General features: G+C 45.5%; 1 protein-coding gene and 1 long non-coding RNA gene across 2 annotated transcripts; both read left to right on the top strand.

Annotated features, from left to right (window-relative positions):
• Positions 1-465: 465 nt before the first annotated feature.
• On the top strand, positions 466-25,201 carry LOC137429332 (ras suppressor protein 1-like). The gene is made up of 9 exons (XM_078780997.1): positions 466-745; positions 3,652-3,702; positions 5,751-5,871; positions 6,966-7,020; positions 10,285-10,324; positions 10,371-10,453; positions 10,967-11,081; positions 11,486-11,618; positions 23,770-25,201. Exons 1-9 carry the CDS (start codon positions 637-639, stop codon positions 23,870-23,872), a joined length of 810 nt encoding a protein of 269 aa, XP_078637123.1. The 5' UTR covers positions 466-636; the 3' UTR covers positions 23,873-25,201.
• Positions 14,009-16,115, top strand: LOC144892566 (uncharacterized). Its single transcript, XR_013623765.1, has 2 exons — positions 14,009-15,192; positions 15,289-16,115. It is a non-coding gene; the product is annotated as an uncharacterized LOC144892566 (long non-coding RNA).
• Positions 25,202-26,504: the final 1,303 nt, after the last annotated feature.

Raw genomic sequence — 26,504 nt, 5'->3', positions numbered from 1 at the left:
AACCAGCCATGTCCCACCAACCAACGTTCCGAACAATCACTAACCAGCCATGTCCCACCAACCAACGTTCCGAACAATCACTAACCCGCCATGTCCCACCAACCAACGTTCCGAACAATCACTAATCAGCCATGTCGCACCAACTAACGTTCCGAACAATCACTAACCAGCCATGTCCCCCCAACCAACGTTCCGAACAATCACTAACCAGCCATGTCCCACCAACCAACGTTCCGAACAATCACTAACCAGCCATGTCCCACCAACTAACGTTCCGAACAATCACTAACCAGCCATGTCCCACCAACTAACGATCCACACCATCCCGATCCCGATCGTGGGCGGTGTCGGTGCGGTGGCGTTTTGTACTTTTGGGTGTGCATTCTTTTTTCTGTTACAAAGCGGTTCTTTCCGGGCGTCGTCCGGTTCGTGGAGTTAGACAAGCAAGCTTCGTCCGGTTCGTGGAGTTAGACAAGCTTCGTCCGGTTCGTGGAGTTAGACAAGCTTCGTCCGGTTCGTGGAGTTAGACGAGCTTCGTCCGGTTCGTGGAGTTAGACAAGCTTCGTCGTCCGGTAATCGTTTTATCGCCGACCGAGTCCCGTTGATCAGCAAAGGCCTCTCCAAAGCGAAAGCAAAATGTCCAAGTCACTGAAGAGGGCGGTCGAAGAGAGCAGGGAGAAGAACCTGCCAGAGATGGAACTTTGTGACAAGGGGATTGGAAACCTACTGGACGTTCCCGGTCTATGTGAGTTATAACCTCGATAAATACACACGTAGGGAACATACTGTACAAATACATGAAGGATACGCACTGTATAAATACGCACGTAGAAGTAGGACACATACTGTACAAATACACACGTAGGCTACACACTGTACAAATACACACGTAGGGTACACACTGTACAAATACACATGTAGGATACACACTGCACAAACACACGTAGGACATGTACTGTACAAATACACACGTAGGCTACACACTGCACAAACACACGTAGGGCATGTACTGTACAAATACACGTAGGCTACACACTGTACAAATACACACGTATGACATGTACTGTACAAATACACACGTAGGCTATGTACTGCACAATACACAAGCACGACACATACTGTAGCCCACAAATACACACGTAGGCTATGTACTGCACAATACACAAGCACGACACATACTGTAGCCCACAAATACACACGTAGGTTACACACTGTACAAATACACACGTAGGCTACACACTGTACAAATACACACGTCGGCTACACACTGTACAAATACACACGTAGGCTACACACTGTACAAATACGCACGTAGGACATGTACTGTACAAATACACACGTAGGCTACACACTGTACAAATACACATGTATGACGTACTGTACAAATACACACGTAGGCTACACACTGTACAAATACACACGTATGACATGTACTGTACAAATACACAGGTAGGCTATGTACTGGACAATACACAAGCACGACACATACTGTAGCCCACAAATACACACGTAGGCTATGTACTGCACAATACACAAGCACGACACATACTGTAGCCCACAAATACACACGTAGGTTACACACTGTACAAATACACACGTCGGCTACACACTGTACAAATACACACGTCGGCTACACACTGTACAAATACACACGTATGACATGTACTGTACAAATACACACGTAGGCTATGTACTTGACAATACACAAGCACGACACATACTGTAGCCCACAAATACACACGTAGGTTACACACTGTACAAATAGCCACGGCGGCTACGTACTGTACAAATACACAAGTAGGCTACATACTGTACAAATACACACATAGGCGACGTACTGTACAAATACACACGTAGGCTACGTACTGTATGTACTTCCACTTCCCAACGGATTGAATAACCGAACAACACATTCCTTTAATAAAGACATCTCACTGGACACCCACATGATCGCTCCTCTCGGTTATATTATAATATCTGTACAATGTACAATACTGTATGCTTCCACAATTATTCACACATCGAATCTTGCAGAACTGATTATAAGTATAACGTGTAATCATATTGACACGCATTCGAGAGTACCAGTTTAAAGTTCCCTATTTTGTTTGTGTGTGAGCACATCCCGGGTGTGTGTGTGGAAACGTGCTGCACTCCCGGGGTGTGTGTGGAAACGTGCTGCACTCCCGGGGTGTGTGTGGAAACGTGCTGCACTCCCGGGGTGTGTGTGGAAACGTGCTGCACTCCTGTGGAGTGTGTGGAACGTGCTCCACTCCCGGGGTGTGTGTGGAACGTGTTTCACTCCCAGTGTGTGTGTGGAACGTGCTGCACTCCCATGGTGTGTGTGGAAACGTGCTGCACTCCCGGGGTGTGTGTGGAAACGTGCTGCACTCCTGTGGTGTGTGTGGAACGTGCTCCACTCCTGGGGTGTGTGTGGAACGTGTTTCACTCACAGTGTGTGTGTGGAACGTGTTTCACTCCCATGGTGTGTGTGGAACGTGTTTCACTCCCATGGTGTGTGTGGAACGTGTTTCACTCCCATGGTGTGTGTGGAAACGTGCTGCACTCCCATGGTGTGTGTGGAAACGTGCTGCACTCCCATGGTGTGTGTGGAACAGGTTTCACTCCCATGGTGTGTGTGGAAACGTGCTGCACTCCCATGGTGTGTGTGGAAACGTGCTGCACTTCTGGGGTGTATGTGGAACGAAACACTCCCAGGGTGTGTGTGGAAACGTGCTGCACTCCTGGGGTGTGTGTCGAAACGTGCTGCACTCCTGGGGTGTATGTGGAACGTGTTTCACTCCGAGGGTGTGTGTGTGTGTGTGTGTGTGTGTGTGTGTGTGTGTGTGTGTGTGTGTGTGTGTGTGTGTGTGTGTGTGTGTGTGTGTGTGTGTGTGTGTGTGTGTGTGTGTGATAACGTGCTGCACTCCCGGGGTGTGTGTGTGTGTGTGTGTGATAACGTGCTGCACTCCCGGGGTGTGTGTGGAAACGTGCTGCACTCCCGGGGTGTGTGTCGAAACGTGCTGCACTCTCGGGGTGTGTGTCGAAACGTGCTGCACTCCTGGGGTGTATGTGGAACGTGTTTCACTCCCAGGGTGTGTGTGGAAACGTGCTGCACTCCCTGGGCGTGTGTCGAAACGTGCTGCACTCCTGGGGTGTATGTGGAACGTGTTTCACTCCCAGGGTGTGTGTGGAAACGTGCTGCACTCCCTGGGCGTGTGTGGAAACGTGCTGCACTCCTGGGGTGTGTGTCGAAACGTGTTTCACTCCTGGGGTGTATGTGGAACGTGTTTCACTCCCAGGGTGTGTGTGGAAACGTGCTGCACTCCCTGGGCGTGTGTCGAAACGTGCTGCACTCCCTGGGGTGTGTGTCGAAACGTGCTGCACTCCCGGGGTGTGTGTGGAACGTGTTTCACTCCCAGGGTGTGTGTGTGGTGTGTGTGTGTGTGTGTGTGTGTGTGTGTGTGTGTGTGTGTGTGTGTGTGTGTGTGTGTGTGTGTGTGTGTGTGTGTGTGATAACGTGTTTCACTCCCAGGGTGTGTGTGGAACGTAAATAATGTCTGTTTCAAATTCATGACTTCACATCACACCCCATTGAATGAACTCGACAAGCTCTGATCTGGGTGACCGTGTGTTTTTGTTTAATTTCAGTCACCCTATCCCATCTGACTCAACTTGTCCTGAGCCACAACAAGTTGCAGGGTAAGTGTGTCTGTGATCGTAGCGTATTGGTGGTGATGGTTGTGTGAAAATGTTACAGATTCAGTTTGATGGTGTGCGTGCGCGTGTGCGTGTTGGTTGCACACCTTCTGTGTTTGTTTCTTCTGCTGGGCTTCAACTGAATATCCGTGAAATGAACCTTTTTCGTTCTTGGATTTCATATGTTGGCGATGGATGTAAGTTCACCTTTATGGATCTAAAGTCAAGGTGAAAGCATGCTGATATGTCTGCTATGGGCTTTGTTCAAATAATCTTGTGGAATTTCGCTGCTGTGTCTTGGAAGTTCAGCAAAGGAAGAAGATGCTGCTGTGAGTTTGACGCTGCAAGATGCCGAGATGCGCAACTTTGCCACTTTTGCGTTTTTACCGTCCTCCACTTGCTAAAAGCAATATTACGTAACGTATCAGAATATTTTGTCTGCCACCTGTTGTCTGGTGAGAAAATGTCACGTACTGGACACCAAACTAAATAATTGTGATGACGTCTAAGACGTGTCATTTCTCTCACCGGTAACCCCCTCCTGGTTCTACTTCCAAAATTCAGGGTTTCTGCCCACCTCCGCTCTCCCGTTCATATTTTGTCCCGTTTGTGGAACTGGTGTTGGCTTAGCGGTTGGGGTGCCGGCTTGGGATCCTAGGATCCTGGGTTTGAATCCCGGTCGATCGTTGAATTAACGCCAGGGGGGTTGACTCAGCCTGTCATCCTTGTGAGGTCGGCAAATTGAGCACCAGTTCACTGATAATTCCCTGTGTGTCGCAAAAGGCGACTAACAGGATTGGCGGCAGGAAGGGCATCTGGCCATAAAACATTGCTTCAAAAAGGGGACCACGGTGCCCAAAAAAGGCCAAGCCCTGCTCTGGGGAAAAATGGCCTCTGAAGGTGGGGTCTCTCTCTCTCTCTCTCTCTCTGTCTCTCTCTGTCTCTCTCTCTCTCTCTCTCTCTCTCTGTCTCTGTCTCTGTCTCTGTCTCTCTGTCTCTGTCTCTGTCTCTCTCTCTCTCTCTCTCTCTCTCTCTGTCTCTGTCTCTGTCTCTGTCTCTCTGTCTCTGTCTCTGTCTCTCTGTCTCTGTCTCTCTCTCTGTCTCTGTCTCTGTCTCTGTCTCTGTCTCTCCCTTCCAGAGACTGTTAAGCCCCACCATGCCCCCCAGAGTTTCAAGCAAGCGTTGCACCACCATCTCGTATTACCCGTCCCTACCCTCAATCTTTTATCCACCCATTAATGTGTTTCAGAGACGCATCATGTGTTTCATCCATGTGTTTCATCCATGTGTTTCATCCCTCTCTCTCTCTCTCTTTTGTTATTAGCTCGTTCCTTGCTTATTTTATCCAACTGTGGCCCCACTGTTACTCCATTGCCTTTTGACCCTTTGGCACCCCGCACTTTCACGAGTCGAGAATTTTGTAATCGAAAGAAGAAGTGTAGCTACAATGTGAGAAGCACTGGCAGGAGGCCTAGACTCCGAGGGGTACGCACACTCGCACTGTCTGGCATGGGTTGGAATCCCGACCCAGCTCTAAACTGTCATCCTGGTGTTTCACAAGCAGGACGATTCCTCAATGTGTGCAGTCCCTCAGATGGACGTTAAACTGGGCGTCCGATCTGCCGACATTAGTTGGTGGACGTTAAAGATCCCACGATGTCCTTCGTGAAGAGTAGGCGAGCTATCGCCGGCATCCTGAACAAATTACAAATTCCTGCCCTAAATGCAGCTGGGAAGGCAATGGCAAACCACCAAGTGCAACCCTTGCTCAGGAAGTTGCTTCGGCAGCACTGACGCTCTAACAGAGTACGGAACGTCAGAATCAGAATGTGTGGCCTGCTCTCCCCTGCTTACTGGATTGTGTAATTATAATGGCGAATGTGAATTGTGCTGCTGATTGTGGGAGTAAGAGAGGTTGCAAATTCTTCCTCATTTTGATTTGACTGCAGATGTTGTTGTGATCAACGTTTTTGTTCTTCACTGAAGTTGGGCAACAAATTCGTTATTTTTATGTTGTCTTATTCCCACTTTGCACGTTTTGCTTCTGACAGCTGTTACTGCAAACATTTCTGAGCTCTGCAATCTGGAGGTCCTCAACTTCTTCAACAACCAGATCGAGGATCTACCAACGCAGATCAGCAACCTTCAGAAACTAAAACACCTGAACCTTGGGTGCGAATAAATCCAACCACCTGCACGTTTATTGCCCAATCACCTGAGGTTAACGCACTTATCCGCACGTTGTGGAGCAACCATCTTTTTAGGGGTTATGAGGGCATAAACATTCACCTGACTTGCTCCATAAATTTTCTGGCCATCGTTACAATTAGTCGGGTTGGTTGTGGTGGAGAAAATACTTCCATGGGGACTCTGTGTTGATTTGTGGCAAATATCCATATTCTGAAAGGTCACAATCTGAGGATTTCAAAAATACATGTGTGGCCTTTATTTTGGTTAAAAGCTTGCTGAATATGGCAGTGCAAAGATGACCATATAAGGCGGTTTGATGCAGCTATTTATGCTGAATCCTGCAAGTTTCTTCTTCTTCTGATGCAGCTCAATAACTGTTCATAGGAATCATCTTTGAGTTGACTAACAGATGGATCTCTATCAAATTACCCTTTTTGACAAACTAAGCACAGTTCAAAATTTGTGTTGGCCTTTCTTCTCTTGGGGTCACAAGCTTCTTCTTCTTCTTCTCACATGCTCATATGTATTTACACAGCCGAACCTGCAACATAAAAATAATGTATCAATTATGATTTTCACCTTTCAAAATCAAGGAAACGGTAAACAGTAATTCAATAACACACGGTAAATGTTTCTGCATTGTATGATAGCTTCAGAGTAACTCAATACAAACGACAACAACATGCATTTTAAGGCCATTTTCCCTGCTAGAGCGGGGTTTAGCCTTGCGGTCCCCATGACAATCTTCTCCATTTTGCCCTATTTTCTGCACCCCCTTGCCCGCATTTCTTCTTCCACCATCTTTAGCCAAGTCTTTCTCGGTCTTCCCCGTCCTCTACTTCCTTCTACTTCTGTAGCGCACATTGTACATTGAATGGAGTTCACTCCGACACCCTTCCTGCACACAGCACACGGCCACTTCCCAGTTCTTTCCACCTGTTACGGATTCGTCACTTCCGTTGTTGTGGCTCTCATCCACTGTAAACATTTTTGGTTGCATGTACTACTATTGTTGTCATTTAAGTGAAATAGAGATTACTATTTTCAAAAGGTAAAAAAAGTTACTGTTTTAAAAGAAACCGGAACCGGACGAAGACGAAGAGGGAGAAGAGGAAAAGGAGGCGGAGCGAGTGAGTCGGACAATAAGCCGAGCTGCTTCGAGGTTTTGAGAAAACGTTGGCGAACGAGGGTCACGAGTGAACTTCGGGTTTCCCGGGAAAGGGATTCCTGCGACAGAGTTGTTATCGCTGTGACAGATCAACCTGCGTGTCAGGTTTTCCGGTTGATTCTGAAGAGAATCGTTGTTTGAGGGCAGTTGCGCCTCGAGAAGAGGCCTGTTGGCCGTTTTTGTTTCGCGCCTGATTTCGCATCACTCTGGGCTCTTTGCCTCGCTTCAACCATTTCACCGCATCCAGAAGTTAAGCTGGTGTGTGTGTGTAACGTGGATTTTGAGTGGAAATTTGCGGTTCACCGTAAAGGGAGCCGTTGAACGTCCATATCCAAAGGGGTGATTTCCCAGTCGCCTTGAGGGCACCTTTACGCATCTTTGGCAGCGTGACTGTCACTGTCAACCGGACGGGATTCTGGTCTCGATTCGACATCGTTCTGACGATCACTGGAGCGTGGATCAACTTTGGCTTGAAGCCGGGATAGACATTAGGGATGTTCTTTTCGCTCACTTGGAGCACAATGAGTTATATTGTACGAAACTGATGGTACTATCATAGGAATGATATATTTGTTGCACAATTGATTACTATTGTTTTTTGTACTGTTATACTTGTGTGATCTTAATACAATACTTGTTTGTTGGTAACAATTGGTGTGGTTTCACCATTGATCTTTGACATACAGAATAACACATCTTTCTGCCGTGACTCCTCTCGGGGCTCGGAGGGACACCGTGACCGGGGTTTGGGGAGGAGCACGTAACACCACCTCACCACATGCTTTACCACTTGCCATTACCTTTGTCTTTCCGATATTCACCTTCAGACCTTTTGTCTCCATACATTCCTTCCACTTGTTCATCTTTTCCTTCAGTCCATCCATACTTTCCGCAATCAACACCAGATCATCTGCATACAACAACTCCCACGGTAAACCCTCCTTTACGTTCTGAGCCAGCACCTCCATCACAGCTACAAATAGTAGTGGACTTAGTACCGACCCCAGATGCACTCCCACCTTCACCTCAAACTCACCACTGTTCCCGTCCTTCATCCTTTCAGCTGTGCGCGCTCTTTTGTACATTGCCATCACTACTCTGATCAACCATTCCTCCACTCCTAACTTCCTCAATGCCCATGTCACTACTTCGCGTGGAACCCTATCGAATGCTTTCTCCAGACCAACAAACCCAAGAAACAACTTCCTCCTCCTCTCCATGCACCCCTCCACACCCCCCCCCCCCCCCCGCAGCTGCCCTACAATAAAAAGCGCGTCTGTCACCCCTCCCCCCGGCACAAATCCAAACTGCATTTCGTCAATCCTCACTTTCTTCCTTATCCTCCTCCAACACCCTTTCTAATACCTTCATTCCATGCTCCAATAACGTTATCGCTCAGTACGAGCCACACTCCAGAGGGTCACCTTTCTCCTTGTATAGAGGGACGAGGGTACTCAGTTCCCAAACCACTGGAATGCGGCCTTCTTTCACCACCAGATTGCAGATCTCTGTCATTCTCTTCACACCCCAACTTCCTGCTGCCTTCAACATATCTCCCACAACTCCTGTCGGCCCTCCCGCTTTTCTACTCTTCATTACTTTTATCGCTTCCTCAACTTCCTTCTCTGTTATCTTCTCTGCCGGTCCTAAAACTGGGTTACTCTCTATGTTTCCATCCCATTCATTCTCTGCATTCAACAGCATTTCCATATATCTCTTCCATCTTCCTTTAATTCCATCTGGGTCAACAACGATTTGTCCCACTTCATCCTTCAAGCAACTCACCCCCATCACATCACACATCTCTTTCGCTATCTGCTTTGCAATACTGCTTTCTGACCCTCTTCCAAATCCAAGCGTTCTCCGAACATTTTCCTACATGCCTCCTGCGCCTTTACTACCTCTTTCTTTGCAGCCTTCTTGGCTGCCTTATAACTTTCATGCTCTGCTTTTTCTGCCCCCGTACCCTTCGCCTTTTGCCACTCCTTGAACTTCTTCCTCTTCTCGTCAATCCTCTTTCCAACGTCATCATCCCACCACCATGTTTCCGAGTGCCTCAGTGGTCCTTTTGTCCATCCACATACCTCACCAAAGGCTCCCAACAGACTATCTTTCATTGACATCCAACCACTTTCAAGCTCAACCACATCATCCTCTACCATACTCTGCCTCTCTTTTAATGCCTCCCTCACTGTCACCTCTTTCAAACTCCACACCTTCATTCTCGGTTCGTACTTCACCCGCCGAGCTCTCCTCGCACCTTTCACCCTTATGTCGCAGACAACCAAGTGGTGCTGTGAAAGCCTCCTCCCCCGGGATCACCTTTGTGTCCCGGAGGTGCCCCCTACCTCGCCAACGCACCATCAGGTAGTCAACGGTTGTCGTCGACCCACCTGACGTGTATGTAACAAGCCTATTATCCTCTTTCTGGTACAAATCAACAAATCAGCTCCATCAGCAAACTCCAAAATCCTTTCACCTTCTCCATTTCTCACACCATATCCGTAACCCCCATGAACTCCCTCAAAACCAGCCATACTCCTTCCCACATGTCCATTTAGGTCTCCTCCTACCACAACAACTTCCTCATCTTTCATATTTTCCATCAGCTTCTCTATTGCACACCAGAACTTGTCCTTCTCTTCATCGCTCCGACCAACCTGCGGAGCATATCCCGAGATGACGTTCACCAAGAGCTTTCCAGTCATCCTTTTCACCATCATCAACCTATCACTCACTCTAGTCACACTCACCACACTGTCTACAACCTCAGAAAACAGGACACCAACACCATTCACACCCTCCGGGCACCCTTGCCACACAAAGTTGTATTTCTGTCCCTGCCTACCCTTCACCATTCTCACACCACTTCCCTTCCATCTCGTCTCTTGCACACAACATATGTCCACTCTTCTTCTGACCAATACTTCCACCACTTCTCCTGATCTCCCTGTCATTGTCCCTACATTCCATGTCCCAAACCTCAGAAACCGATCTCCGATGATGATGATGATGATGATGATGATGATGATGATGATGATGAGAAAATGATGTTACCCGCAACCATTTGCTGTGTACACAATTGACTCGGCTTAAACTAGGCCCGACAAATGATGTTACCCGCAACCATTTGCTGTGTACACAATTGACTCGGCTTAAACTAGGCCCGGCAAATGATGTTACCCACAACCATTTGCTGTGCACGCAATTGACTCTGCTTAAACTAGGCATACAAGAATGAGCTGATGACGAATCGTTCTGTAAGTGGTGTTTATGATGAATAAATTGTTGTTTATGTTTTTGTTTTGCACAGCCACCCTGCGTGCACTCTACATCAGCGACAACGAGTTTGAAACAATCCCAGCAGATATCGCCAAGCTCACCAAGCTGCAAATCGTATGCCATTTTGATTCCCATTTCCGAGCACACTTTTGTTCCGAATGTTTTCCCCACGTCTTTTTCTTCTTTTATTATTCTTCCTCTTCCACTATGCATTTCTCGCTGCTGGCTATTCTCTAGATTTTCTCTTTAACTCATTTGAGACTCGATACGAGCTGTGGACTGTATTAAAAAGTGTTTTGTGGTGGAGGACAGGTGTGTGAATAATGTGCAGGCCTGTTTTTGATTAACATTTTGGGGGAATGTTTTTTTGTAACTATCCTATAATTAGAGCAAGATGGTTTTATGAGATTAGAGTTGGCATTTGGGTTAAGATCTTCATGAGGTGGCTGTGTGACGTACTTTGGGTGCAGCATTCTGGAATATTCATTTGGAAAGCTTGAAAGATTATTCTCCAACTGTATGTGGATTCAGAGCAGGCCAAGTATATCGGATTTTGAACCTTGTAAAATATCAGTAGAAGTTCTGATCGCAACGCCGTTTATGCCTTCCTGTCCGCCCTGTCCATAGCTGAGTGTCAGAGACAATGACCTCGTGTCCCTACCCAAGGAGATTGGTGAGCTGACTCATCTTAAAGAGTTGCACGTCCAAGGGAACCGCCTCACGGTACTGCCTCCTGAGCTCGGTGCGTCCAAATCCTCCGTAGTTCCAAACGTCGAGGATAGGTGATGAAAGTTTACCCCCGTGAGTGATTTAAAACATGGACGCTCGTGGATAGTTGCATCTTGTCGTGTCGGTTTTGCTGTGCTGGAGTTGGTGGTGACATTTGCTTTGTGCAATTAAGTGAAATCAGATGAAGACGTTGCACTTTTCCATGTACATTGTGTGCTGTGTCTTGCTATACCGATGAGCTGGTTAACTCGGAACGGTTAAACGGTTCGACAAAAAGATGAAAACGGAGGTTCGCAGTGCATTGTGGTGTGTTGTGCCTTTATAATAAATAAATAAATACTCGATAGATAAAAATAATTACAGCAATTGGTGAATCATTGTGACTCGCTTATCTTTGTCATTCTTTCTCAACCACAGGTGTGCTCGATCTCATCGGGCCTAAACAGGTGTTCAAGGCTGAGAACAACCCGTGGGTGGCACCGATCGCTGACCAGTTTCAAGTCGGGTTATCTCACGTCTTTGCCTACATCCGCTCTGACGTTTACAAATTGTGAGTCATTGTCAAGGCCTCCCTTCCTGCTCTCTCTCCACTTATCATTGCAACAATAAACTCCTCCCTGTCTACAGGCATCGTCCCACCATCCCTCAAAATTGCTGCTGTTACCCCCATTCTGAAAAAACCTGGACTAAACCCTGACACCCTAAATAACTTCAGACCCATCTCCAACCTACCCTTTCTGTCAAAGGTTTTGGAACGTGCTGTAGCCACTCAACTCAAACATCACCTCTCTGCCAATAACCTGTATGAAACATTCCAATCCGTGTTCCGCTCCAACCACAGTACTGAAACTGCTCTCCTCAAAATCACCAACGACCTTCTCCTCTCCTCTGACGCTGGCAACCTCAACATTCTCATCCTCCTCGACCTCAGTGCCGCCTTTGACACCATCGATCACACCATCCTCCTCACCCGACTTGAAACCACCTTTAACGTTACCGGCACTGCCCTCTCTTGGATTAAATCATACCTCTCTGACAGACGTCAGTTCATCTCCATCAATAACTGCAAATCCCCCACTGCTCCCCTCCCCCAAGGTTCAGTTCTTGGCCCCCTCCTCTTCATCCTTTACCTGTCCCCGCTCGGTCACTTAATCCGCCGTCATGGTCTCCAATTCCACTGCTTCGCCGATGACATCCAGCTTTTCATCTCCACCAAGTCCATCTCCACCGCCACCCACTCTATCCTGACAAACTGCATCACTGAAATAAAATCCTGGCTTCAAATCAACTTCCTCAAACTTAACTGTGATAAATCTGAAATAATCATCATTGGCCCCAAAACGCTCACCAAGTCCACCCATAACTTTGCCCTCAACATCGACGGTTTCCCAGTATCCACCTCCCCTCACATCCGGAATCTTGGCATCATCTTTGACCAAACCCTCTCCTTCGACAAATACACTAAACAGATCACAAAGACAGCCTTCTTTCACCTGAAAAACATCGCCCGTCTCCGTCCATCCCTCTCCTCCGTGGCTGCTGAAACCCTCATCCACGCCTTCATCACTTCCCGTCTGGACTACTGCAATAGCCTCCTTTATGGTTCACCCTCAACAATCACCAATAAACTCCAATACATTCAGAACTCCGCTGCCCGTCTACTCACCCATTCCCGGACCCGTGACCACATCACCCCCGTCCTTTACAAGCTTCACTGGCTCCCCATCTCCCAGAGAATCCAGTACAAAATCCTCCTCTTGACCTACAAAGCCCTCCATAACCTGGCCCCATCCTACCTGGCTGACCTCCTCTCCAGACACACTCCCACCCGCAACCTCCGCTCTGCTGGTACCAACCTCCTGACCCCCCCCCCCCCCCCCCCATCCGGACCAAATTTAGATCCTGGGGGGACAGGGCCTTCTCCATCGCTGCTCCCACCCTCTGGAACTCGCTACCTCACACCATCAGAGACTCCTCCTCACTCACCACATTCAAAACATCACTCAAGACCCACCTGTTCAACACTGCATTCAACATTTAACCCACAGCATCTAACCCCTGACTATCTCCTCTCCTTCTCCCTCCTTTGTGCTTTGAATATTTCCCTATTGATTCTTCTTTTTTTGCAATTGTTTTTATGTTTTGCTATGCATTATGTTTTGCACTCTGTCAAAGCGTCTTTGGGCTTCCTGAAAAGCGCTATCTATCTATAATTCCAGTAATCTCTGTTTGTACGTTTGTACGTCTGTACGTCTGTACGTCTGTTTGTCTGTGACCGCTGTTTCTCGACAACCACGGGTCCGATATACTTTTAACTTGCCAGGTATATTGCTGGGGACCCGAGGATGTGCCTTTTCAAGGTTTCATATTAATCGGACAATTACTTACCGAGCTATGTCCAAAAAACGATTCAACCAATCAGAGAGCAGCGAACGATCGCGTGTGCCGAACGTGGAGGACACACTCTGCCTCGGATGGCACATTTGAGAGCGTATTCATTTATTTCACGTTTGCAAACTATGTTGGCGTTAAACTATGTTTTAAAACTAATAAAACCGAATTTGCGATTCATTCGCTTTCCTGCGCGTTTGTGCACGCGATGGCGATTTCTTTACCAAACTCCGGAAGCCGTTCGCTTTGGACCAAACCATTGCATGTAAATAGAGGGGGGGGATTGTCACCGTACTCGCAAGCCGTTCGCTTTGGACCAAACCATTTCATGTAAATAGAGGGGGGGGATATAATTTTAGATATAGATATAGTACGGGCAATGCCCTAGTATAAAATAAATGCATTATTATTGTTAAAGACTGAGAGGCGTACACTCCTGATTTGGGTGCCATGTTATCGCTAAAATAGTAGAGGGTTAGTTGTTTGAATAATTTGGTTTCAGTAAGCATAAGGAAAGGAAAGGAAGCATGGCTGTTTAATATCTGGAAGTTGTACCTTTCCATCCGCCATTACAACTGCTCTTGGTTTCTACAGACAGACATCAAGGGCAAGGACATGAAGATGTGTTCAATGTGGGATTCTAACCCCAACCATGAAATTGATGCCGTCGAGCAACTCGAAAGATTCTTGGTCATTCTTTCTCAACCACAGGTGTGCTCGATCTCATCCGGCCTAAACAGGTGTTCAAGGCTGAGAACAACCTGTGGGTGGCACCGGTCGCTGACCAGTTTCAACTCGGGATATCGCACGTCTTCGACGACATCCGAGCAAACTTAAGAGCTGAGATCGCTCGGATTTTCCTTTTCAATTGAAACCACCATGACTCTGCAAGTCTTCCCAACACATCATGGTGGGCTTTTGGGACTTGCTGGGTCTTTGTGGAGAATCAGGATACTGCCATGACAACAGACCAATTTCGTCCAATACCAGAAGACAATCAGTACAACTTCGCTCCAAGTGGAATTTTAAATGCAGGCTTCAATGAATTGCAATTGTTTTCTTCAGCGTCTCCTTCAGATTGTTAAACATCTCACTTTCTAGGCCTGTCTCATTACTATTACCAAAAAGGAGATGATACGTCCCAATTGCGCTCCCCGTAACCTCCATTCGAGATTTTGGGATTTAAATCTAGAACCATAACGATTATCACTTTTGATCTTGGTTGATCTCATGAATGGTAGTACCACTTTCATTTGGACTACTTTGAAAATATCTATACGGCTTGTAGAAGAGCAAAAGGACAGAGGGTAAGGGTAGGGCCAGCGCACTGACAATGCAGCAAGGGGGCTTTTCATGAACCTTGACCTTTTAGCTTATGGTACTCATGAGGAAGTGTCATAAACGTCTCATTTATTTCACTTAGACGTATGATGCAATCAGCCAGGAATAATCTACAAATTACTTTACCAGGAGAATCCATTTGCCTACATACTTTATGAATTGATTAGATAAGTGAAGAACTTGGCCTTGTCCTTGTGGCCAGGGGTAATTAGCCTTGGCCTGTTTTAGTAGGATTTGTGATACTCCCTCCCATAGGGCGTGACGCTGTGCCATACATATTTACATGGAGAGAATTGCATCCAGCACATCTTTATTCATGACACGAACATTGAAACAAAGTCACCGAAGAGTTTCGGAGAGGATTCCCAGCATCTCGTGCATCTGCTTACAAAGTAATAAAGGCCATAGTGCAAGATATGAAAGATACCGGCTCATTACAAAACACAAATATGGCGTGTTGAGGACAGCGTGTTCGTTTTGCGTCCCAGACTGTTGAAGGTGAACGGCAACGTGTGCCGAGAGATCCATGCAAATCAACAAGACGACTCTCAGCTGAACCAGGAATAATTCACACATCGGGGTGACGAATACTGAAGGAAGACCTCGGGCTTTTTCCTTCCAAAATGCAGCTTTTCCAGGCACTTGATGAAAATGATCAAAGAAGACTGAATGGATTTTGTATCAGCTTTTCTGAAGCACTGGAAAATGAAGGCCTTGGTGTCGATGACTTAATCTTTTCTGGTGAATGTCATATTTGCTACATTTATGGGAGGATGATGAAACAGAATTGCAGATTTTGGGGATTGTAAAAGTCACAAGAACATGAAGAAGCACCACTTTACTCTCCAAAAATCACTGCCTGGTGGTGTGGATTGACTGTCATAAATCTACAGCCCCTATATTTTTTGGAGATTGTAATATCAAAATGCCAGTAACTGTGACATCACATCGTTATCTTCATGTTCCCCCCACCCGACTTGTTGTCACTGCAATATATTTTTATGGGGACAAGTCAAAGGAAGAATTTTTTCGTAGGAATCGACCACGATTGCTGATTTGAAAGACTAGTACACCCGTTCCCTACGGGAGGCGGGAGGAAGGGTCATTCCTCTCTAGGGTATATACAGTGCATTCAGGAAGTATTCAGACCCCTTCACTTTTTTCACATTTTGTTATGTTGCAGCCTTATGCTGAAATCGGCCAGACGGAAGCCAAACAGTTCAATCTTGGTTTCATCAGACAACAGAATCTTGTTTCTCACAGTCTGAGAGACCTTTCGGTGCTTTTTTGCAAACTCCGAGCGGGCTCTCATGTGTCTTTCACTGAGGAGAGCCTTCCGTCTGGCCACTCTACCATAAAGCCCAGATCGGTGGAGTGTTGCAGTGATGGTTGTCCTTCTGGAAGTTTCTCCCATCTCCACACAGGATCGCTGGAGCTCAGCCAGAGTGACCATCAGGTACTTGGTCACATCTCTTACCAAGGCCCTTCTCCCCCGATTGCTCAGTTTGGCCGGGCGGCTCCAGCTCCAGGAAGAGTCCTCGTTGTTCCAAACTTCTTCCATTTAAGAATTATGGAGGCCACTGTGCTCTTGGGAACCTTCAATAAAAAACCACCGTTTAGAGGCCATTTTTCGAGAGGCTCTTGGGAACCTTCAATGCAGCAGAGATTTTTTTTGTAGGCTTCCCCAGATCTGTTCCTCGACACAATCCTGTCTCGGAGCTCTGCAGGCAGTTCCTTCGACCTCAAGGCTTGGTTTTTGCTCTGATATGCATTGTCAGCTGTGAGACCTTATATAGACCGGTGTGTGCCTTTCCAAATCATGTCCAATCAATTGAATTTACCACAGGTGGACTCCAATCAAGGTGTAGAAACATCTCAAAGATGATCAAGAGAAATGGGAGGCACCTGAGCTAAATTTCAAGTGTCATAGCAAAGGGTATGAATACTTATGTCAATGTGATATTTCAGTTTTTTCTTTTTAATAAATTTGCAAAACTTTCTAAAATCCTGTTTTCTCTTTGTCATTATGGGGTATTGAGTGTAGATTGATGAGGGAAAAAATGAATTTAAACGATTTCAGCATAAGGCTGCAACATAACAAAATGTGAAAAAAGTGAAGGGGTCTGAATACTTTCTGAATGCACTGTAGATTACAGTATATCTAGGGTCGGCCCTAGAAGGTTAATTTAAGCATTCGAGCAAGCAATCCATTCAAAACCATTGATAAGGAACGGCAGGCTTGGCAAGCGCTTGCTAGCTGCTTGGTAACTGAAAACACCCCAGATTTTCCCTCTTTCAGTTTCGTGTAAAACAGGAGTAGCAAATGTTTCAAAAGGTAATCAAACGTGTTTGTGGTTTATAATAATTTTACTTCTGGTGGGGTTGCTCCCACGAAACGTCACGATAAGCTATTTGTACACGTTGACACAGCGTTTGTTAAAGGAGGAAAAACCCCTTGGGGAGATGGGATATTATTGGTATGAATATTGCTTTGCAATGACATTTATATTATTCTATTCTATTTAGTGTTGTTATTACCTCCGCCACCAAAGGTGGATGGTGGTTATGTTTTCACCTTTGTTTGTCTGTCTGTTAGTTTGTCTGTTTGTTTGTGAACAAGATGTCTCAGAAAGTTGTCTGGATTCGGACGAAATTTGGTGGAGATGTAGCGTATGTGACAAGGACGAAATGATTAGATTTTGGTGAAGTTCCGGATTCGGATCCGGCTACTGGAATTTTTTAAGTGATTCTTCACCATTGGAAGGTAGGACCAAAAATGATACATAGCAGGATATCTCATCAAGTTATGGACAGATTTGGACGAAACTTGGTGGACCGGTTGTGTGTGTGAAAAGGAAGAATCGATTCGAAGATCTGAAAATGGATTCGGATATGAGAATTATTTAATTCTTATGTGATGCTTCACCATTAAGAGATTGGGTGAAAAGCGATATATAACATTGTATTTTAAAAAGTTATGGACGAGTTATGAATAAACTTGTACGAGTTGGATAAGTGACAAGAACAAGTGTTACGTGCTCCTCCCCGACCCCCTGGTCACGGTGTACCTCCGAGCCCCGAGAGGAGTCACGGCAGAAAAATGTGTTATTCTGTGTGTCAAAGATCAATGGAGAAGCCACCCCAATTGTTACTCACAAACAAATATTGTATGAAGATCACACCAGAATAACAGTACAACAACAATAGTATTCAAAAGTACAATCAATATGTCCTATGATGGTACCATCAGTTTTGTAATATATAACTCACTGTGCTCCAAGTGAGTGAAACAAGAACATTCCCCAATGTCTCTTCTTCCCGGCTTCAAGACGAAGTTGATTCGCTCCAGCGATCGCCAGAACGATGTCCAATCGAGACCAGAATCCCATGCGGATGGCACGTACAGTCACACAGCCGAAGCTGTACAAAGGCGCCCTCAAGGTGACTGGGAAATCCAAAGGCGCCCTACAGGCGACTGAGACATCACACCCTCGGGTATGGACGAATTAACCTTCAAAAAGCCACGTCGCACACACGCCCCAGATCGACGTTTGAATGCGGTGAAAATGGTCGAAAAGAGACGAAACCGCGAGCGAAGCACAAATCCTGCGCGAGTCAAAATGGCCGACGACCCGCTCTTGAGACGTAAAGGCCCAGCGTTAATTCTCCTCGGAATCCACCGCCAAAACCCTGACACGCAGGTTGATCGGTCACACCGATGACAACTCTGTCGCAGGGACCCCTTTCCCGGGAACCCGAAAGTTCGCTAGTGACTCTTGCTCGCCAACGTTTGCTTCAGAACTCGGAGCAACTCGGCTTTCTTGTCTGACTCACTCGCTCCCTCTTCTTCCTTTTCGTCATCCGGTTCCCGATCCGGTTTCCTGTTTCTTTTAACATTAACTTTTTTACCTTTTGAAAACAGTTCATGGACAATAAACCTTTTGAAAACAATAATAGTACATGGAATCAGAAATATTTACAGTGGATGCAAACCCCCACAACGGAAGTGACGAATCCGTAACACAAGCTGATTAGATTTTGGTTCATGTCCGAATCCAGATCCGGTCTATCAGTGGCATACAAAACGTAAACTGTTCACCAGGTGGAGGTATGCCCTCTACTGAGTGCTGTTCTAGTTACTTTTGTTATTAGAAACAGCCTTGGAAAAACACCACAAGAACACTATCTTAACACGGATATGCACCTCGACACGCAATCCTTTTGGTGGGGAAAAACCCCTTGGGGTGGGGAGGAAGTGAAATCGCTACAACCTCCATCACCTGTCCCTTAGTCTCCCTGCCAAGTTTGGTTATGATTGGATAAGTAACGATCAAATGTATCATGGTTTAAAAAAATCAGACAGACAGACACTAAGTTTTTTTTATTTTTTTTATTTTTTTTGTATACTGAATCGAGGCTCGTGAAAGAGCTAACATTTACTTCACATACAAATCAACCAGACAAACAAAATATATAAAAAGAGGGAGCGGAAGACAAGATGGGGAGAGAAGGGGAAGCACACAAACACAACATTTGAGAGCAGGGAGATGTGTGGAAGGGAGAGGGCTTGGGGGGAGGAGGCGTGGGAAGGGGGGGGGGGGGGGAGGAGGAGTATAAAACACAAGGACACCAAGGACTTCCAGGACAGAAGTTGGTATTTCAAAAAAGTGGAATTGGGGTGAAATTAGCGGGGGTAGAAAACATCAAGGTTTTGGATGGGGGAAGATAAGAGATGGTGGTGAACAGCTGTTTTAAAGACCTGGAGGGTGGAGTAGGATTGAAGAGAGTGAGGGAGTTTGTTCCAGAGGTGGGAGAAAAGAGGAATGAAGGAGTGAAGGTGAGCAGAGAGTCTTGATTTTGGCAGTTTGACCATAAGAGGGTTGCAGGCAGATCTTGTGTGACCTGTAGGAATATTTGCGGGACAGAGCCCAGAGAGAGCTGGGGGGGCAAGGCCAGAGAGGAGTCGGTAGAAGACGGAAAGACCACCAACCTGCCTGCGGTGAGTGAGTGAGAGGCCCTTGGAGTTAGCTTCATCGCGGGAGATTCCAATGATTCTGAATGCTTTGGTTTCAACAGCGTGAAGACGAGCTAGGTGTGAGGCAGGAGCACCAGCCCAGAGGGGAGAGCAGTATTCCATTGAGCTGCGGATGAAAGCCTTGTATGTGGTGAGGAGCTCAGGCGTGCCAAGGAAGGACTTCGCACGACGGAGGATGCCCAGTCGGCGACTGGCTTTGGAGGCCAGATTTGAAATGTGGTTTTCCCAGGAAAGATCATGGCAGATAGTGAGACCCAAACGCTTGAGTGACAGAACTTCTTGGAGAGGATTATTCAGAAAGTGGATGGGAGGGTTGTCCAGTCGGTCTTTTCGGAGAGACATCGTAAGAGTGTGACATTTGTCAGGATTGAAAGACATGTTCCACTTGTTTGCCCAGTCTGTGATATTGTCCAGGTCTGCAGAGAGTGAGGAGGCTGCAGACTGCTGATCTGAGGGATGAAGAATGGAGCGACAGAGAGTAGAGTCATCAGCAAAGAGATAGAGGATTTTCAAGAGAGTCAGAGAGATCATTGATGAAGACCAAAAAAGCACAGGGCCCAGAACACTGCCTTGTGGAACTCCAGTCTGAACAGGAAGAGGAGATGAGAGAAACCCATTCAGGGCCACACGTTGACTACGACTAGAGAGGAAGTCCGCCAGCCATGCGTGGAGATTTCCATGGATACCAAAAGAGGAGAGTTTGGTGAGCAGAGCGGGGTGCCAGACCGTATCGAAGGCACGTGATATGTCAAGGGAGACTGCTCTAATTTCCTGTTTGGCATTGAGGACCTCCATCCATTGTTGAGAAAGCAGAAGCAGCATGTCCAGAGTCGAGTGTCCAGGTCTGAAACCAAATTGATGATCAGAGATCAAGCCATTGGAGAAGAGGAAAGATTTCATATCTGAAGCAATGATTGATTCCATGACTTTGCTGATAATTGGGAGAAGGCTGATTGGTCTGTAGTTGCTGGGATCTGTTTTTGCACCTTTTTTGTGCAAAGCGGTGATGTTGGCAGATTTCCAAGCAGATGGAAGATGACCTTGAGCAAAAGAGAGGGTGAAGAGAACAGAGAGAGGGAGTGAAAGAGCGGAAGAACAGGATTTTAGGACCCGTGGGCTGATGCCGTCAGGTCCAGTTGCAGAAGCCGAGTCGAGGGTTGACAGAAACTTTTCCACCTTGTCTGGAGGAAAGGACACAGAGTCCAGGAGCAGCTGGGTACGACTGGGTACGGTGGGTACAGAGAGGGATGGGTTTGGGACACAAGATTTAGAGGCAAACACAGAGTTGAGGCATTCAGCTTTTTCACGTGCGGAGTCAGCCGTGTGGCCATTTGAGGTGAGGGAGGGGATGGAGGGGGAACAAACACCAGAAACAGATTTGACCAGACGCCACCAGGATTTGGAAGAGGGAGACAGATAAGAGAGTTCGGTCCTGAGAACGGAGAGATATTGTTTCCTGGCTCTCCTGAGCCTATTGCCTATTTAAGTATGATTATGCACTTATTCAGATTGTGTCGGGATTTACACAAGGCACCCATCATAAGGTGATGCGTAACCTGTTGCTGGCACAAGAAAATGTATAGTACAGAGGGGAGGTCAAACTGAACAATTGGTTTAAGTATTTCACAAATATTTTGCATAAAAAAATTATTTTATATCTGTCATGGTGTCGAGTTATGATTTTTTTTATGGGTCATCCTATAGTTCGATTAAGGATATTGAAATTTTAAGTTGGTTGTCGTTAAAATCCATCGGCAATCAAGTTCGCTCGACCTATTGACTTCATCATACTAAAATACGCAATTTGACGTCTGTCTGTCTGTCTGATGATTTTTTGACCGCGATACATTCCGTCGTTACTTATCCATTCTCAACCAAACTTGACAGGATGACGAAGGGTTACATAATGAAGGTTGTAGCGCATTCGTTTGCCAGGGGATTTTCACCCCGAGTGGGTTTTCCCCACCATTGCTATAAATGGGGTTGCATGTTGAGGTGTATATCAATGTTAAATGAGCTTTATCGTGGCGTTTTTCCAAGGCCGCTTCTTATAACAAAACTAACGATAATAGCATAATATTAATGTTATTACAAAACAATATTAATACCAATAATAAATATCCCACCTTCCGAAGGGGTTTTTTCCGACTTGAACAAACGTCGAGTCAACGTTTATAAATAGCTTATCATGGCTTTTTCATGGGAGCAATGGCCTCTACCAGAAGTAAAAATATTATAAACCACAAACACATATGATTAGCTATTTAAACAGTCGCTAATGCTGTTTATAACACTAAATAAAGAAATTTGGAGGAATCCCGACACCCGTGAGGTAAGTTTTACTTCCAGAACTGAGCGAAGATCTACTGTACTCTATATACCCCACAAGGGTTGGTTTATAACATAACCCTCCCTTCCTGCCTCTGACGTGGAGTTCTTCCGAGGCGTTTTTTGTCCCCCGTCGCACCGCGGAGCGAAAGGGGGACTATGGTCTTCCCCTCCGTCCGTGTGTCCGTCCGTCCGTGCGTGCGTGCGTAAGCGAAGGACCGCATTCGAATTTGGTGTGTGGGTGCAACCCATGTCAAAATCCAAGATGGCCGCCGCCATGTATGTCTGATGCCATGTATGTCTGAACCTTGTGAGCTGAATATCTTGAAAAATAAGCGAAGTACCAACGTCTAATTTGGTGTGTGGGTGTATCTCGGCATAAGGAAGAACGCTGTTGAAAATTAGGTCTCCACGTCAAAATCCAATATGGCCGCCACCATATATATGTCTGAACCTTGTGAGCGAAATATCTTGAAAAATAAGCGAAGTACCAACTTCTAATCTGGTGTGTGGGTGTATCGAGGCATAAGGAAGAAGGCTATTGTAAATTGGGTCGCCACGTCAAAATCCAAGATGGCCGCCACCATATATATGTCTGAACCTTGTGAGCGAAATATCTTGAAAAATAAGCGAAGTACCAACTTCTTATCTGGTGTTTGGGTGTATCTAGGCACAAGGAAGAACGCTATTGAAAATTGGGTCGCCATGTCAAAATCCAAGATGGCCGCCGCCATGTATGTCTGAACCTTGTGAGCGGAATATCTTGAATAATAAGCGAAGTACCAACTTATAATCTGGTGTGTGGGTGTATCTACGCATAAGGGAGAACGCTATTGAAAATTGGGTCGCCACGTCAAAAACCAAGATGGCCGCCTTGCGTCTTCCACTTTGTCAACTCGCATCACTTCACCGACGGGGGACCTAGGCGTAACGCTTGTTTGTGGTGTTTTTCCAAAGCCACTTCTCATTAAAAAGGTAATAACAACACTTATGATAATGGCATACCGTAATATTAATGATATAGTTTCAATGACCTGATCCAACATGTTATAATGTCATGCATGTTCTGATTCTTTCAATGACCTGATCCAACATGTTATAATGCCATGCATGGTCTGTCTGATCCTTTCAATGACCTGATCTAACATGTTATAATATGCATCTTCTGATCCTTTTAATGACCTGATCGAACATGTTATAATTTCATGCATGTTCTGCTTTCAATGACCCGGATATAACATGTGATAATGTCATGCATGTTCTGATCCTTTCAATGACCTGATCTAACATGTTATAATATGCATGTTCTGATCCTTTCAATGACCTGATCTAACGTGTTATAATGTCATGCATGTTCTGGTCCTTTCAATTACCTGATCTAACATGTTATAATATGCATGTTCTGATCCTTTCAATGACCTGATCTAACATGTTATAATATCATGCATGTTCTGATCCTTTCAATGACATAATCTAACATATTGGAAAAGTAATAATAATTGGAAATAATAAAAAGTATAATAACATGACTCCCCTTGCCGTTCCCATAGTGAGCGGGTGTACTCATCAATTAAAGCGAATTTTCTTTCCTTTCTTCATTCCACAGCTTGTACGGGCGGCACATGCAGGCGAACAACGCGCCCCCTCCCAAAACCAATGACAAGAGCAAAAAGATCAGCCGGAGACCTTTGGCTACCAGGAATAAGTGAACCACCTGCTCACGAGTAGTACACGGCGGCTGGAATTCCTGTCCAGTTTGGACCAGCATTGTTAAACGAGCTTTTTCAGCCACAGCGATTGCTTTTGCGAAGACGTGCCAAGAGTTACAAATACGGATTACAGTAGACTCTCTTTAAAAGTATTTGAGACAAATTCCAACATCACAAATTTAATTACTCATCTTATCAAAATGTGTTTTAAAGGGAATCTCCTGTAATTGGTTGATATCAAGCTTCTGCCTTTACCTTCTACACTTTGCCTTCACTCAAATAAGGAGCAATAATCAGCTGGTAAAGAACCTATGTTTTTATTTTGGATAAGGTAGGTGTAACGGCTTTGGGCCTTGTCTTCTCACGGAAAGGTGAATTGCATCATATGAAATATACAGTATATTTTTTTGTTTTTACACACAATGTAATACTGCTTTAATGCTGTTTAACACTTCAAATATATATTGGCAGTTAGTACGTGGAGATATATATATATATATATATATATATATATATATATATATATATATATATATATATATATATATATATATATATATATATATATATATATATTATAACATGAAGAGAAGAGATATACATATCTTTTTTTTTATCCATCTATCTATCTATCTCTCTTCTCTTCTCTCTATATTATAAAAGAAAGTTTTTGTTTGTTTGTCTGCGCAAGCTAATCTCCTGAACGGTGAAAGATAGGAGGAAACCTCTAATACAAAAAATGTCGGAACGGGCCCCGGGAAGGTTTTTGGCTCGGTGGTGAGGCCGCTTCGGCCGGGCCGGGCCCATTTCGCAATTAAAAGCTGAGCTGAAATATAGCAGTCAATCTTCTATGGCCGCGAGTAAAAGCTGAATTATCATAGTAAATTCATTCAAAAAGAACCAAAAATGTCGGGATGGGCCCCCGGAAGGTTATAGGCCAGATGGTGAGGCCGCGTCGGCCGAGCTGGGCCCATTTCACAATTAAAAGCTGAGCTGAATTATAGTAGTCATTCTTCTATGGCCGCGAGTAAAAGCTGAATTATCGTAGTAAATTCATTCAAAAAGAATCAAAAATGTCGGGACGGGCCCCGGGAAGGTTATAGGCTCGGTGGCGGGGCCGGTCGAGGCTGCATCGGCCGGGCTGGGCCCTTTTTGCAATTAAAAGCTGAGCTGAATTATAGTAGTCAATCTTCTACGGCCGCGAGTAAAAGCTGAATTATAGTAGTAAATTCATTCAAAAATAACCCAGGCAATGCCGGGTGCTTTCAGCTAGTATTTGATATTTTAAGTGCTATTGGTTGAAAATAAACTTTCAACGTCAGTACTACACTTTGGTATGTTAGATGCTATACTTTTGTGATGATAATGGGAAGCAAATGATGCTCACTTTAAAGATAATGGCAGAAAGAATAACAAACACGGCAAATCAATTGAATACAAACTTGAGTGTCGACTTTCAACATGCGAACTATCGCAGACACCCTGGTCAAATTCCAAATTCCTGCCTTCACTTACTGTGCGAGAGTGTCAACCCATCCAGGATTGTAACCCTAGATAGAGAAAGTGCTTCGGCAGCATCAACACTCTGTATAAGAGTATGTTGCATGATCTGACTCTCAACTGAACAAGCACTAAATATTCATGGCAGGCAGACCAGTCTTGCAAACTGATATTAGAGGCTGCTGATTAAGGATGAGTGATCAAGTGGGTAAAACAAGGATGTCGTACAAGTACAGAGGGGAGCTGTGTGGGATGGCTGGTTTTGCAGGGAAGCGTGGATGTGGTTTGCCCAAGAAAGATCGGAGATGAGTGTGACGTCCTAATGATTGATGGACTGAACCTCAAGTGGTTTGTCCAAGTGAGTATGAGATTTGCCAGGGTTGAAAGTGTGAGATGGGAGTGTTAGCCCAATGGTCCAATTGAGTGCAAGATTTCCCAAGGTTGAAAGACCTCTTCTAAGGGCTGGACCAGCTCCTGATTCTATCAAGGCCTGCGGAGAAGGAAGCAGCTGCTCCCCTCCCATCTGAAGCATCAGTGCTGCTATGAAAGATAGTGGAGTCGGCAGCAAAAAACAAACAAACAAGGGTTTTGCAGATAATCAGGTCGTTGAGGAACAAAATTGGGCCCAATAAACTGCCTTGGAGCACTTCAGCCTCAATAGCGAGAGGATTCCATTAAGATAAGAGCCACAACCTGACTAGGAAAATGGAGGAAGTCAACAACCATGACAACAACAACAACATGCATTTTAAAGCCCATTTTCCCTACTAGAGCGGGGTTTAGCCTTGCGGTCCCCATGACAATCTTCTCCATTTTGCCCTATTTTCTGCATCTCTCCTTGTTAACCCCCTTCCCCGCATTTCTTCTTCCACCATGTTTAGCCAAATCTTTCTCGGTCTTCCCCGTCCTCTACTTCCTACTACATTTATTTCCATCACTCTTCTCAACCAGTCACTTTCATCCTTCCTCAACACATGACCAAACCATCTCAACCTGTTCCTCTTCACAGCATCAATCACAGGGTCTATTCCCATCATCTTTCGCAATTCATCATTTGTCTTCCTCTCTCTCAACGATACTCCGCACATCCGTCGAACCATTCGCATTTCCACCCTTTCCAACCTTCGTTGCT

Source organism: Myxine glutinosa, chromosome 6 (assembly GCF_964187855.1).
Source record: "Myxine glutinosa chromosome 6, kmMyxGlut1.1, whole genome shotgun sequence".
NCBI lineage: Eukaryota > Metazoa > Chordata > Myxini > Myxiniformes > Myxinidae > Myxine > Myxine glutinosa.
The sequence above is the reverse complement of the archived record's forward strand: the minus strand, read 5'-3'. Positions and strand labels throughout refer to the sequence as shown.